General features: G+C 43.6%; 1 protein-coding gene across 1 annotated transcript; it reads left to right on the top strand.

Moving 5' to 3' along the window:
* Nucleotides 1–106: 106 nt before the first annotated feature.
* Nucleotides 107–5989, top strand: map10 (microtubule associated protein 10). The gene has a single exon (XM_080191865.1). The coding sequence runs from the start codon at nt 257–259 to the stop codon at nt 3104–3106; it is 2850 nt and encodes a 949-aa protein (XP_080047991.1). The 5' UTR covers nt 107–256; the 3' UTR covers nt 3107–5989.
* The last annotated feature ends 8411 nt before the right edge of the window (nt 5990–14400 follow it).

Genomic DNA, 14400 nt, shown 5'->3' with positions numbered 1-14400 from the left:
ATTGGGAGAAGCCCAGAGGCACGATGGGAGTTGTAGTTCAGGGATCCCTCCGCCTAGAAAAGTCAGGAGGCCTAGAAACAGACTACAACTCCCAGAAACCCCAAACACCGCGTCAGTTTGAGGCGGCGTTACCAAGGTTTCGGAGGCACTGAAGCTTTTGCATAGATTGATTTGGCTGCTGCATTTTCAGAGAGCGGGGGAAAGACAAGGAGGGTAGGCTGAGCATCCTCTTATTTAGTCTTTATGACGGCTAAGTATGAGTGCAGCCAACGCCACTACGACAGAGACGCTTTTTGCCCTGGAGTTACTGGTGGATTACGTGCAGCTTGAGCCTAGGCCTTGGACTTGCCCTGGACCAAACCCCTTGCTGGCAATAGGTTTCCGGCTACTGGACTTTCCGACTTTGCTGGTCCACCAAACTGAACCGGAGCGAGCAGAATGTATACGTCGGAGTTGGGAGACCGGTAAAGATAACGCCGTCCCCGAACTGCCACTGAACGGCTCTGACATCCCGTTCGGCAAAGGGAAATCCTGCCTGTTCAAGATCGGACTAGCTTCCTTACACAGCCATTTAAGTAACACCCCGCTGTACACCATGTTGCTGGACGTCTTCCCCCGGGTGCCCAAGTTACTGGGCAGTTGCCTGATTTCGCTGGCAGATGGGGTAGAGAAAATCAGACGGGATGTCGAGAAGCACAGTACTGCAATACCTTCCGTGCATGGGAGCAAGGGTCTGCATTCTCTGTATAATCTCATGGGCGGAAAGATCGGCCACATTTCGGTGGGATACAGACTTCTGAGTTTGGGGGCGGGTTTACTGCCACACATTCCAGAGAACCAAGTCCTGAAAGTTGGAATGGAACACACGAAGGAATTTGCACTTAAATCTGTGGAAATGCCAGTTTTGCCTAATGGGCCACATGTGCTCGAGGAGGTCGAGAAAGAGAGCGAGAAAGCGACGCATCATGTTACTGCGAAAACGCCATCTCACTCTGGAAAAAGTCCCGATCTGGTGCCCAGTGACCGAGTTCTCATCGAGCATATTCAAATAGGCGAGAGTGAAGTCCCTGTTGTCATCTCGATGTCGAAGGAGAAAAAACGTACGCCAAACAAACCGGCAAAAGGAACACACGTGGAACGCCAAATGAGTCAGTGGAGAATAGAAACTGAAGGAAGCATGGAAATGGGGGTAGATAACGTGTTTTGTCCGCCCCCAATGTACTATAGCCAGTCAACATGTGGACCCGAAGAAAAATTGACAGAAATATACAGAATAGTGGAACCCGAGACAGAGTCTGGCCCACTCGAGGAACTAGACCCAGATGAAGCCGAATCGTTCGCAGTGAACCAGAATTTAAGTTATTCCAGTCCGCCTCCCAGTCGGTCAGAAACGACATCCAAGTTAAAGCCACAAGTACAAAAAAGATCCCCTCAGTTTGATCTAGGTAATATCAGGCAGTTACCTTTACTCAATGCGCTTCTGATCGAGCTGTCTTTGCTACATGACCAGATTCCTCAGAAGGTTCCTCTTGCCGTTCATCCTCAGCTTGCTTGGCTTTACAATGGATGGGAAAATGACTCACCCAAAATTCATAAACCCACTAGCTCAGCAACATCAAAGCATCCTGGACCCACCAGTTCCAATTTAAAAAAACAAAAAGGGACATTAAAGCATCCAATATCCCTTAAACTTTTTGATAAAGAAGGTACTACTAAACAAACCAATACAAAGAAAGATTCAAAACATCCAAAAAAGCTAATGTATGGATTAACTCATACTTTGCGGTTAAGGCTACAACAGACAAACCCAGATATGTTGAGATTGCATGAACAAAGAGAGTTGTTGAGAAAAATACAACTAGTAGAGAAAAAGACTACTGAACCATGCTACAAAGGCAAAGAGGAGAGAGGTTCTTCAACACTTCTCGAAGATGATCAGCATCTTCCTGGAGCTTTTTCATTCCAAAGTGGTGGTTTTGAAGAAAACATTGACACATTAATTAAAAATTCCCCTCATTATTCAAAGGTGTTAAGAAATGGAAAAGTTAGAGACACAAATAACTTTGGAGTAAAGTCTGAACTGGAAAGTGCCACGAGTAAAGGCCAGATGTATGTTCAAACTTTGGAACCATTAAATCATTGTGTACAGGTGTCTGATTCACAGAAGACAAAGAAGGAAACAAATGACAAAATACTTGTTGGAAAAGATGTAAAGATCAGTTTACCCAAAATTTTCAATCAGGATTATGACCATAATGTCAATGAGACAAATAATGAAGTCGTGGGTGTTTTGCAGTCTTCAGGAAAGAATCTTGGCTTTTCAATTGATGCAACAATACTAGAAGACAGTGATGCACAGATGTCTTCTAATACCTGTAACAGTAGTCCTGACCCCAAGTATTCTGAGGACTTCACAAGTCCTGAAGCAACAGGTTTCTCAGATGGTTTTACCAGTTCTGAACCTACAAGCAGGTTTACAGATAATTTGGATCGTAGTGTGGAGGCAGCATCCACTAGGCTGATATGTACATGTATATATTCTAACAATGCTTCAGAATCTAGCCTTTCCAAACATTTCAGTGACGGTCAGAGAGCAGTTCAAAGTGACAGGGAGGACGATTCAGTTATGCTACCAACACCATCCGAGCGATCTCCCATTCGGTCCTTAAGAGGAACGTACATTGTAAAAAGTCACCATCAGAAGGTTGCAGCCTCAAATCTATCCGATGACACAACCAGCTCAACAGAGAGAAAGCAGTTCCAAAACAAACTGATCCCAACAAATAAAGACGAAAACAAACATCTTGAGTCAACGTCCCTGCAGGTTTCTAGGTTAGACGTTAAACCAGTCAGCACAGAGATTCCCCAACTTTCAAACACAACAACTGGATGCAAGTCTTTAGAGGGGAGTCAATCTCTGGGAATGTCTCAAATGAGTTCCTACATACCATCCAGTGTGTCTGATCTTTCCTGCAGTGGACTTGAAATTAACAGTGCAGATATTCCAAAAGAAGATGCGAGTGAATTGGATGCCATGGGAATTGTCAATGAGTGCAGACACGTTTCTGAACTAATCATCAACAAACTTCCTGGATACACTTTATGATGACATCACTGAAGTTATCGAGCTAACTTTGTGATTTGTGCTTGGCTTTCTAAGCATAGTTCATTGTATTATAATTCAGAACATTTTTCTTGACCCATGAGTAAACTTTGTCTGCACAATACGTTGTTTATAATACATGTGACAAAGTCGCACTGTAAAGAGATGTGCTGTTTTAGCCCCCTACTTGAGAGTGTTCTGCTTTTCAAATGCTCTGAATTCTTGGGAACAGTCCCTCACCTCCATTGTCTGACTTAGATGCCTTCCACCTTTATTTTTTATCTATTCAACTGTAGCCTGAGCAGTAGGCTCCTCCAACCAGAGAAAGACATTCATTCCCCTCCCTCTGCTATATGCTGCCTTTAAAAGCATGATCTGTTATATCAAGCTGTATATGTAATAAAAACATAAAATGCTGGGAAATTTTGCTGCAACCGATTCTAGCGAGTTCAGATTTGACCCGACACATTAACTCTGTGTCTCTCTCCATAGCTGCCTGACCTGCTGACTATTCCCAACATCTTCTGTTTTTATTTCAGATTTCCAGTAGAGACAGTTCAAGTTCTCCAAAACGTCTCTCTTTTGGAATATTGCTTACTTAACAAGCGACTAAGTTGTAATTTTTGCAAGGTCGATATTAGGAAGAGTGAAGCCATTTGTCTCCCCACCACTGCCCCCTCCTCCCAGACATATTTTGTAAATTTTCCACAGATGAGAATTTAAGAGGCATGGTTAGTAAGTTTTCAGGTGACATCAGGATTGGTGGCATAGTGAGGAAGATTATCTAGGATTGCAACTGGATCGTGATCAATTGGGCCAGTGGGCTGATGAATGGCAGGTAGAGTTTTATTTAGAGAAATGTGAGGTGATGCATTTTGGTAGATTGAACCAGGGCAGGAGTAATTCAGTTAATGATAGGGCATTGGGGAGAGTTCTAGAACTTGTGTTACAGGTTCATAGCTCCTTGAAAGTGGAGTCACAGGTGGACAGGGTGGTGAAGAAGGCATTCGGCATGCTTAGTTTCATTGGTCAGCACACTGAATACAGGAGTTGGGATGTCTTGTTGAAGTTGTACAAGATGTTGGTACGGCCACACTTGGAAATATTGTGTACAGTTCTGGTCACTATTATAGAAAGAATATTATTAAACTAGAAAGAGTGCAAAAAAGATTTACTAGGATTCTACTGGAATTTGATGACGAGTTATAAGGAGAGGCTGGATAGATTGGGACTTTTTTCCATGGAGTGAAGGAGCTTTAGGGATGATCTTATATAGAGGTCTACAAAATAATGAGGGGCATAGATAGATAAAGTAGATAGTTATCATCTTTTCCCAAAGGTAGGGGAGTCTAAAACTACAGGGCATAGGTTTAAGATGAGAAGGGTGAGATACAAAAGGATCAGGGTGAGTGTCTGAAACGAGCTACCAGAGGTAGTAGTAGAGGCAGATACAATTTTGTCTTTTAAAAAGAGTTTTGAGAGTTACATAGGTATAGAAGGGTATGGGCCAATACAGGCAATGGGACTAGCTTAATGGTAAAGTCTGGGTGGCATGGATAAGTTGGGCCAAAGGGCCTGTTTCCATGCTTTAAACCTCTCTGACTATGACTCTATGATGCTCAGTTTGGCTTCCAGCAGGGCCACTCAGCTCCTGACTTCATTACAGCCTTAGTCCAAACCTAGAGAAGATTTAGGCTTGGGTTGATAAGTGGTAAGTAACATTCATGCCACACACATGCCAAGTAATTGCCATCTTCAACAAGAGAATATCCAACCATCTCCTTATGGCATTCAGTTGCATTACCATTATTTAAACCCCCACAAAGTTTATTTATTAGAGTCACAAGTAGGCTTACGTTAACACTGCAAAAAATTACTGTGAAAATTCCCTAGTCACCACACTCCAGCGTCTTTTCGGGTACACTGAGGGAAAACTTAGCATAGCCAGTGCACTTAACCAGTATGTCTTTTGGACTGTGGTGGAAACCGCAGCTCCCAGAGGAAATCCACGCAGACAGAGGGAGAATATGCAGACTCTACACAGACTGACCAAAGCTGGGAATTGAACCTAGGCCCCTGAAGCTGTGAGGCAGCAATGCTAGCCCCTGTGCCACCATACCGCCCCACTAGCAACATTCTGTGGGTTACCATTGGCCAAAAACTGAACTGACCTGTCATATGAATACTTTGGTAACAAGAACAAGTCAGAGGCTGGGAATCCTGTGGCGAGCAGCTCACCTGAATCCAAACATCTTGTCCACCATCGACAAAGCATAGCTCATGAGTGTGATGAATACTTTACCCTGCTTCGATGAGTGCAGCTCCAATAACGTTAAAGCAGAACAAAGCAGCCAGTTTGATTGTCATTCCATCCATTGCCTCCACCACCGAAGCACAGTGACAGCCATGTACAAGCTACCAGTACTAAGGAGAGAAATCATGGGCCCTGTGCTTCTGTTTCTTGCATCTTGTTCCCTCCTTCCCCCAGCTCTCCCCTCATATCCTTTGGGCACCTAGATTTGAGAACCATCATCACAGTTTCCTATCATAGGTACACAAAGCGTCTATTTATAAAGTCCATTTAAAACATATGTTACAGCTTTGTCAGACACATGTAACTTGGTCATTTATGCAACCAGCCCTGCTTCTTTACACCTATCCCTATGCGATATGCAGAGCACTGCAAACAACAATTGTATGTATAAAGTTGAATAGCTTGAACAAATAGTGACATATTGGCGTATAACTCCTGGTCTCACAAGTTTAAAAATGACAAAGTATAGTAAGACCTGCATTAGGGCGGCATGAAAGCACAGTGGTTAGCACAGCTGCTTCACAGTGCCAGGGACTCGGGTTCAATTTTGGGCCTTAGGTGACTGTCTTGGAAGTGGAGTTTGCACGTTCTCCCTGTGTCTGCACGGGTTTCCTCTAGGTGGTCCAGTTTCCTCCCACAGTCAAAGATGTGCAGGTTAGGTGAATTAGCCATGATCAATGTGTGTGGTTACGGGATTAGGATGGTTCACTGGACTTAGGTCGGGAGTTATTTTGGAGGGTTGGGGGCAGACTCAATGGGCCAAATAGCCTCATCTGCACTGTAGTGATTCTACATGGCAGGCAGTTTCTGATTTTCTTGCCATCAACTGAGCTGTTCAATCAGCAGACTGCTACATTTGAGTTTCCCCAGCCACTCGTTCATGGTGCTAGGTAAAGCAAGGCTGCTAAGAGGACAGCCCCAGGAATAGTGGAGACATCCCTTGGCGGACTGCTGCATGGAATGGAATCATAGAATCCTGATAGAGCAGAAGAAGCCATTCAGCCCATCAAGTCTGCACTGACTCTCTGACAAAGTAATTTACCTGGCCGTCTCCCCCACCCTATCCCCATAATCCCACACATTTCCCATGACTAATCTATGTAACCTACATATCTTGGGACACTAAGGAACAATTTAGCATGGCCAAACTCCTAACTGGGAGGAAACCAGAGCACCCAGAGGAAATCCATGCAGGCACGGGGAGAACTTGCAAACTTCACACAGACAGTCATCCAAGGCTGGAATTGAACGTGGGTTTGTGGAGCTGTGAAGTAGTAATGCTAACTACTGTGCCACCATGCCACTCACAGGCAAAGAGCAGACCCTCAAGCTAGAGACCCACATCCGCTGGTAATGATTTCCTCCATTCTGCTGGGGTAAGTCACGTCTCTCATCACTCTTCACTCAAAACACTCACAAAACCATCATACATCCACAAGGAGCTCATTCACTGCCAGTTCGGGGGGAACCAGCACTCACTCAACTTCCCTGCAGCTCATCACCTCATTACTTCCCTGCTCCTACTCACCAACCATACATGCCAGGCATCCTTAATATTCCACCACAACATAGGGCGTGTTTTCTCAGTTTGTTTTTATTCAGAACAATCTGGCTCACAAGACAGAGTTCCCAGATGGGCAGAGGGATACCCAAGTTTTAAAGTCCTCTCTCACTTCAAGGAGAGAGTCCTACAGATGGCCAGGGAGGAAGATGACCTCTCCTGCACCTAGGGCAAGGCAGGTGCCAAAAAACCAAGCGAGGACCCAGAGCACCATCAGACATTATACCAAGCCAACCTAAGCCCCGTCTCTTCTATTGTGATGACCCTGCCGTGCACTAATGGCATTTCCTTTTTCTTGCAGGTATATCAGTGGAGGAGCTGACACCAGTGAGAATGAATTCACAGATTCTGAGATTGAAGATGCATTACAGCTTTCACTCACATCTGCTAATTATGCAAAGACACACATTTTGTTCGAACTAATAGAAAGATATCAGAGAGACCTCAGGATCCCAAGTGAGCACCTCTCTGATCAACTGTTGGTGCAGACAGGGATGTCCCAGGCACTCAAGGACTGCTCGAGGCCAGAACTACGCTCAGCCCAATTAGATGATGTGCCTCTGGACTCAGTCATGCCTTAGTTGCTGGAGCTCCAAAGGAAAAGGGTTTAGGTGCATGGAGGTACTGACGATGGATGAAAGGGAGGACAGAACATGGGGTTCAGGTGCATGGAAGTACAGAAGAGGGAAGGTCTCAGTGTCTTGGGTAAAGAGGTACTGTGGAGTCGGAGGGCAGAGTTTACAGATAGTGAAAGTGAGGTGAATGAGGGGCGGCTTCAGTTGTTAATCAGAAATCTATCAATCTCTACCTTAAACTTAATGACTAAACTTCTACAGTCCTCTAAGGTACAGAATTCTAAAGATTCACATGCCTTTGTGTAAATAAATTTTTCCTCATCTTGGTCCTAAGTAGCATCTTTCTTATTTTGAAATTGGTTCTATACCCCAAGCAAGGGAAACATCTTAACTGCATCTACTATGTCTATTCCTTTGAGTATTTTTCAAGTATCAATGAGATCTCAATCGTTGAAACTCTAGAGACCCGGTTTTCCCAATCTCTCTTCATAAGTACTGCCATCCCAAGAACATCTTGTGAAGCTTTGTTATACTCCCTTTATGGCAATAATGTCCTTTCTGAGATAAGAGGACCTGAACTGCACACAGTAGTCCAGGTGCGGTTTAACCAAGCTTCTCTACAACTGAAGCAAGACTTCAGTGCTCCGGTTCTCAAATCCTCTTGCGATAAAAGCTTGCTTTCCATTGACATTTCTAATGGCTTGCTGCAACTGCATGTAAGCCTTCAGTGACTTATGGGCAAGGACACCCTTGTACATCTACACTTTCTAATTTCTTACAATTTAGAAAATATGCTGCATGTCTGTTCCTTCTCCCAAAGTGGATTACCGCACATATCTCTATATATTCCATCTGTCATGTTCTTGCCCACTCGAGGGTCAGTTGACTGGAAAGGTGACAGCAGTGGGAAGTTATGTGTGGAACCGGAAGAGATTGGAGAGGCATTGAACCAATATTTCTCTTCGGTATTCACGCAGGGGGACATAAATGTAGCTGTGGAGAACACTGGGTTACAGGGTTGTAAACTGGACAGTATTGCAGTTGATAAGGAGGACGTGCTAGATATTCTTGAGGGTTTGAAAATAAATAAGTCCCCTGGGCCGGACGGGATTTATCCTAGGATTCTCTGGGAGGCAAGAGAGGCGATTGCAGAGCCTCTGGCTCTGATCTTCAGGTCGTCGTTGGTCACAGGTATAGTGCCAGAAGATTGGAGGATAGCGAATGTTGTCCCATTGTTTAAGAAGGGGAACAGAGACTTCCCCGGGAATTATAGACCGGTGAGTCTTACTTCTGTTGTGGGCAAGGTTTTAGAAAAAATTATTAGGGATAGGATTTATAGTTATTTAGAGAGTAATGAATTGATTGGAGATAGCATGGTTTTGTGGAGGGTAGGTCGTGCCTTACCAACCTTATTGAGTTCTTTGAGAAAGTGACCAAAGTGGTGGATGGGGGTAAGGCAGTTGACGTGGTATATATGGACTTTAGTAAGGCATTTGATAAGGTTCACCATGGAAGGCTTCTGCAGAAAATGCAGATGTATGGGATTGAGGGTGATTTAGGTAATTGGATCAGGAATTGGCTAGCAGATAGGAGACAGAGGATGGTGGTTGATGGTGAGTATTCGTCATGGAGTTCAGTTACAAGTGGTGTGCCTCAGGGATCTGTTTTGGGGCCACTGCTGTTTGTAATTTTTATAAGTGATCTGGATGAGGGTATAGTTGGGTGGATTAGTAAATTTGCTGATGACACCAAAGTCGGAGGTGTGGTAGATAGTGAGGAAGGGTGTCATAGTTTACAGGGAGACTTGGACAAGTTGCAGAGCTGGGCCGAGAGGTGGCGGATGGAGTTTAATGCAGAAAAGTGTGAGGTAATTCACTTTGGCAGGAATAACAGATGTGTAGAGTATAGGGCTAACGGTAGGACTCTGAATAGTGTGGATGAACAGAGGGATCTAGGTGTATGTGTACATAGATCCCTGAAAGTTGGGAATCAAGTAGATAGGGTTGTTAGGAAGGCATACGGTGTCTTGGCGTTTATTGGTAGGGGGATTGAATTTAGGAGCTGCAGTGTCATGTTGCAACTGTACAAAACTCTGGTGCGGCCGCACTTGGAGTATTGTGTGCAGTTCTGGTCCCCACATTATAGGAAGGATGTGGAGGCTTTGGAGAGGGTGCAGAGGAGGTTTACCAGGATGTTGCCTGGTATGGAGGGGAGGTCCTATGAGGAGAGACTGAGGGATTTGAGGTTGTTTTCGTTAGAAAGAAGGCGGCTAAGAGGGGACCTTATTGAAACATATAAGATGATTAGAGGTTTAGATAGGGTGGACAGTGATAGCCTTTTTCCTCGGATGGAGAAAGCTAGCACGAGGGGGCATAGCTTTAAATTAAGGGGTGGTAGTTATAGGACGGATGTCAGGGGTAGGTTCTTTACCCAGAGGGTGGTGAGGGATTGGAATGCCCTGCCTGCTGCAGTTGTAAGTGCGCCTAGTTTCGGGGTGTTTAAGAGATCCGTGGATAGGTTTATGGATGGAAAGGGATTGGTTTAGGTTAGAGGGTCATTGCTTTTTAACTGGTCGGCGCAACATCATGGGCCGAAGGGCCTGTTCTGTGCTGTAATGTTCTAAGTTCTATGTGATTTATGATGCAGAGTGATACCAACATCGCTGGTTCAATTCCTGTACCAGCTAAGGTTCTTCATAAAGGCCTGCCTTCTCAACCTTGTCCCTTGCCTGAGATGTGGTAATCCACAGGTTAAAATCACCACCAGTCAACTCTCCCCCTCAGCCGATGGTCATTTGGGGCTATTGTGACTTTACCTTTCTTGCACTAAGTCTGTACAAATCCTTCTTAGCCACTTTACATCTTCCTGACAACACACATTCCACCTTGCTTTGTATACTCTGCAAACTTGGAAATATTACATTTGGTCCCCACATCCAAATCATTGGTATATATTTGAACTGCTGGGGACAAGTACTGATCATTGTGGTACTCCACTAGCCACAGCCTTCCAACACAAGAAAGACCCATTTATTCCTACTGTTTCCAGCCTGTTAGGCAATATTTAATCCATAACAGTATATTGCCTCCTATCCTATGTGCTTTTATTTTGCCAATCAACTCCTTGTGGGGAACTTGTATCAAAAGCCTTCTGAAAATCTAAATATACTACATTCATCAACTCTCTATCAATTTTGTCAGCAATATTTCAAGAAACTCCAACAAGTTCATCAAATATGATTTGCCGTTCATAAATCCATGCTGACTCTGCCCAATCAGACCATGATTGTCCCAATTTATCTGTTTATAAATAGATTCCAGCATTTTCCCCACTACTGATGTAAGGCAACAGGTCTGCAGTTCCCTAATTTCTCTCTCCCTTCTTAAATAAAGGGGTGGCATTTGCTACCTTCCAATCTTCAGAAACTTCTACAATCTACAAAGAACATTTTGGAAGATGATCACCAATGTATCCACTATCTCCATAGTAACCTCTTTCAACATTCTGGATTGAATAATATCAGCTCCTGGAGACTTAGCAACTTCCAGTTCCATCAATTTCTCCAATGCAACTTCCTTACTTATACTAATTTCCTTCAACTCCACATTCTCTCTAGTCCCTTGAATCTCTAAATCTGGGAGATTTCCTGTATCTCCCTTAATGAAAACAGACTCAATGAATAATTTGGCTTCTCTGCCATTTCTCTATTCCCCATTCTGAATTCTCCCGACTCTACCTGTAATGGTCCAAATACTTTGAGCCAAAATTCTTCCTTCTTACATACGTATAGAAGCTTTTACAGTCCATTTTTATGTTTTTTGCTAGATTGCGTTCAGATTCTGTTCTCCCTTTCTTTATTAGTGTTTTGGTCTCCCTTTGCTATATTCTAAAATGTTTTCAATCCTCAGGTTTATTATTTCTGGTCACTTTATAATCTTTTTCTTTTCACCTTATACAATTGTGAACTTCTTTTGTCAGTCACGGTTGACTGGCTTTTTTGTGTCTTTGCACCTCAAAAGAATGTATAGGTGCTATAAGCTATGCAGTAATTCTTTGAAGACTAACTATTGCCTATGCACAGTCAATTTATTTAAGTTATTTTCCTCAATCCACTTTAGCTAATTTGTCCGTCATGCATTCATAATTTCCTTCATTCAACTTTGACACACTGCCTTCAAATTTAACTTTCTCACTTTCAACCATGATGTAAAATTCTATTACATTGTCACTCATCCCTAATGGTTCTTTACAACTAGATTATTACTTAGTCCTTTGTCATTACATAACACTAAATCTAGAATAGTCTGTCCTCCAGTTGGCTCTTCAACTGCTCTAGAAACCCATTCCTAACATAATCCAGAACTCATTTTCCTCAGCATTAGTTATCATTTGGTTGAATCAGTCCTTGTTAAGTCACAAATATTACTGTATTTCCCATGCTACATACTTCTCCTATCTCCTGATTAACATAATGCCCCACATTACCACTACTTTAACGTGCCTATAAACAATTCCAACCAATGTCTGTTGTCCTTTACTGTTTCTTAGCTCCATCCAAACAGATTTCACATATTCTTCTGATCTGAGATCTTCCCTTGCAACTGCACTAATCACATTCCTTATTATCAACACAACTCCACCTTCTTTCCTTGCTAGTCTGTCCTTCCTAAACATCAGATGTCTTTAAATATTCAGTTCCCAGTCTTGGTCAACATGTAGGCATGATCATTTATCTCCTTGTGCCTTTAGATCAGCCACCTTATTAAGAATGCTATGTGTTTTCAGCTTGAATGCCTTAAAGTTTGTATTTTTTTACATATTCCACATTCAACACAAACTCGAACCTCTGCTTTGTTTCTCCTGCCTTCTAGTTCTACTACTATCTCTTGTTACCAACTTTGCTTCCTTCCAATTTAGGCCACACTTCAGGTTCCCATCCACTGACAAGCTAATTTAAACCCATCCCAACACCACTAGCAAATCTCCTTCCCTTGGTTTCACCAATGAATTGCTTCTCCTGTGAAACTGCATGTGTCTCCCCCGCACATCACTAACATTTAAAATTTAATTATAATTGTCTGAGCAAGAGAGCAGAAATGGCACACACTTCCATTTCTGCCACCAGGAACAATATGCCACATTTATAATTCCACCATCAGCTGAACTCTGATTTTACCCAATGTTTCCATGACATCAATTAAACTATAACTTTAATGGGTTACAACATGGCCTTTCTTAACAGAATAGTAAATTATGGATTATATGGTATATACCTAACTTTTTAAAAAACTGATCAACTGGCTTACATATGAATAAATGAATTAGGAGCAGGAATAGGCTACTTGGCCCCTTGAGCCTGCTCTGCTGTTCAATAAAATCATGGCTGATATGATTGTAACTTCCTTCATTCCGCTCGCTCCAGCGAACAATGAGAGGGTTTACCTGGTGAGTACTTTTTATGTAAAAAAAAATCCCTTCCCACAAAGCCCCGCGGCCCACTTCCTGTCTACTTTTAAAGGAGAAAAACCGTTACAAAGCCTGCGAAAATCTTTACAAAGGTAATCGCTTACCTTTACTCTGTGCAACCTTCACTCCGCTCGCTCCTGCGAACAATGAGAGGGTTTACCTTGTGAGTACTTTTTATGTAAAAAAAATCCCTTCCCACAAAGCCCTGCGGCCCACTTCATGTCTAATTTTAAAGTAGAAAAACCGTCACAAAGCCTGCAAAAATCTTTACAAAGGTAATCGCTTATCTTTACTCCATGCAACCTTCACTCCGCTTGCTCCAGCGAACAATCATGTTTAACAAATTTATTGGATTTCTATGAGGATGTGACTAGTGCGGTAGACAGAGGGGAACCGGTGGATGTGGTGTTTCTCGATTTTCAAAAGGCGTTTGATAAGGTGCCTCACAAAAGGTTGCTTCAGAAGGTTAGGGGGCATGGAGTTCGGGGTAAGGTGTTAGCGTGGATAGAGGATTGGTTGTCTAATAGGAGGCAGAGAGTTGGTATCAATGGGTGCTATCCTGATTGGCGGTTGGTGACTAGTGGAGTGCCGCAGGGATCGGTGCTGGGGCCTCAGCTACTTACCATTTATATAGATGATCTGGAGGAGGGGGCTGAGTATAGGGTAACAAAATTTGCTGATGACACAAAGATGAGTGGAAAAGCAAATTGTGCGGAGGGTGTGAAAAGTCTGCAGAGGGATCTGGATAGGTTGAGTGAGTGGGCGAGGACCTGGCAGATGGAGTACAATGTTAGCAAGTGTGAGGTTATCCACTTTGGCAGGAATAATAGTAGGAGGGATTACTATTTAAAGGGCGAAAAGCTGCAGCATGCTATGGTGCAGAGGGACCTGGGGGTCCTTGTGCATGAGTCGCAAAAACCCAGTCTGCAGGTGCAGCAGGTGATCAAGAAGGCAAATGGGATGCTGGCCTTTATAGCGAGGGGGATGGAATATAAAAGCAGGGAGGTCTTGCTGCAACTGTTCAGGGCACTGGTGAGGCCGCAGCTGGAGTACTGTGCGCAGTTTTGGTCGTCGCACTTGCGCAAGGATATTTTGGCCTTGGAGGGAGTGCAGAGGAGGTTCACTAGGCTGACATCGGAGATGAGAGGGTTAGACGATGAAGAGGGACTGAATAGACTGGGTCTGTACTCGTTGGAGTTTAGAAGGATGAGGGGGGGATCTTATAGAGGCATATAAGATAATGAAAGGGATGGATCGGGTAGAGGTAGAGAGATTCTTCCCGCTCAGAAAGGACAGCAGGACTAGAGGGCACAGCCTCAAGATAAGGGGGGGGCAGTTTAGAACGGAGTTGAGGAGGAACTTCTTCACTCAAAGGGTGGTG

This window comes from Carcharhinus amblyrhynchos, chromosome 7 (genome assembly GCF_965287045.1).
Source record: "Carcharhinus amblyrhynchos chromosome 7, sCarAmb.v2.hapA, whole genome shotgun sequence".
Lineage (NCBI taxonomy): Eukaryota > Metazoa > Chordata > Chondrichthyes > Carcharhiniformes > Carcharhinidae > Carcharhinus > Carcharhinus amblyrhynchos.
This window is presented reverse-complemented; position numbering and strand designations above follow the sequence as displayed.

Excerpts from the sequence above, each read along its gene's own strand:
- map10 (XM_080191865.1), top strand. The coding sequence starts at position 257 with ATGAGTGCAGCCAACGCCACTACGACAGAGACGCTTTTTGCCCTGGAG.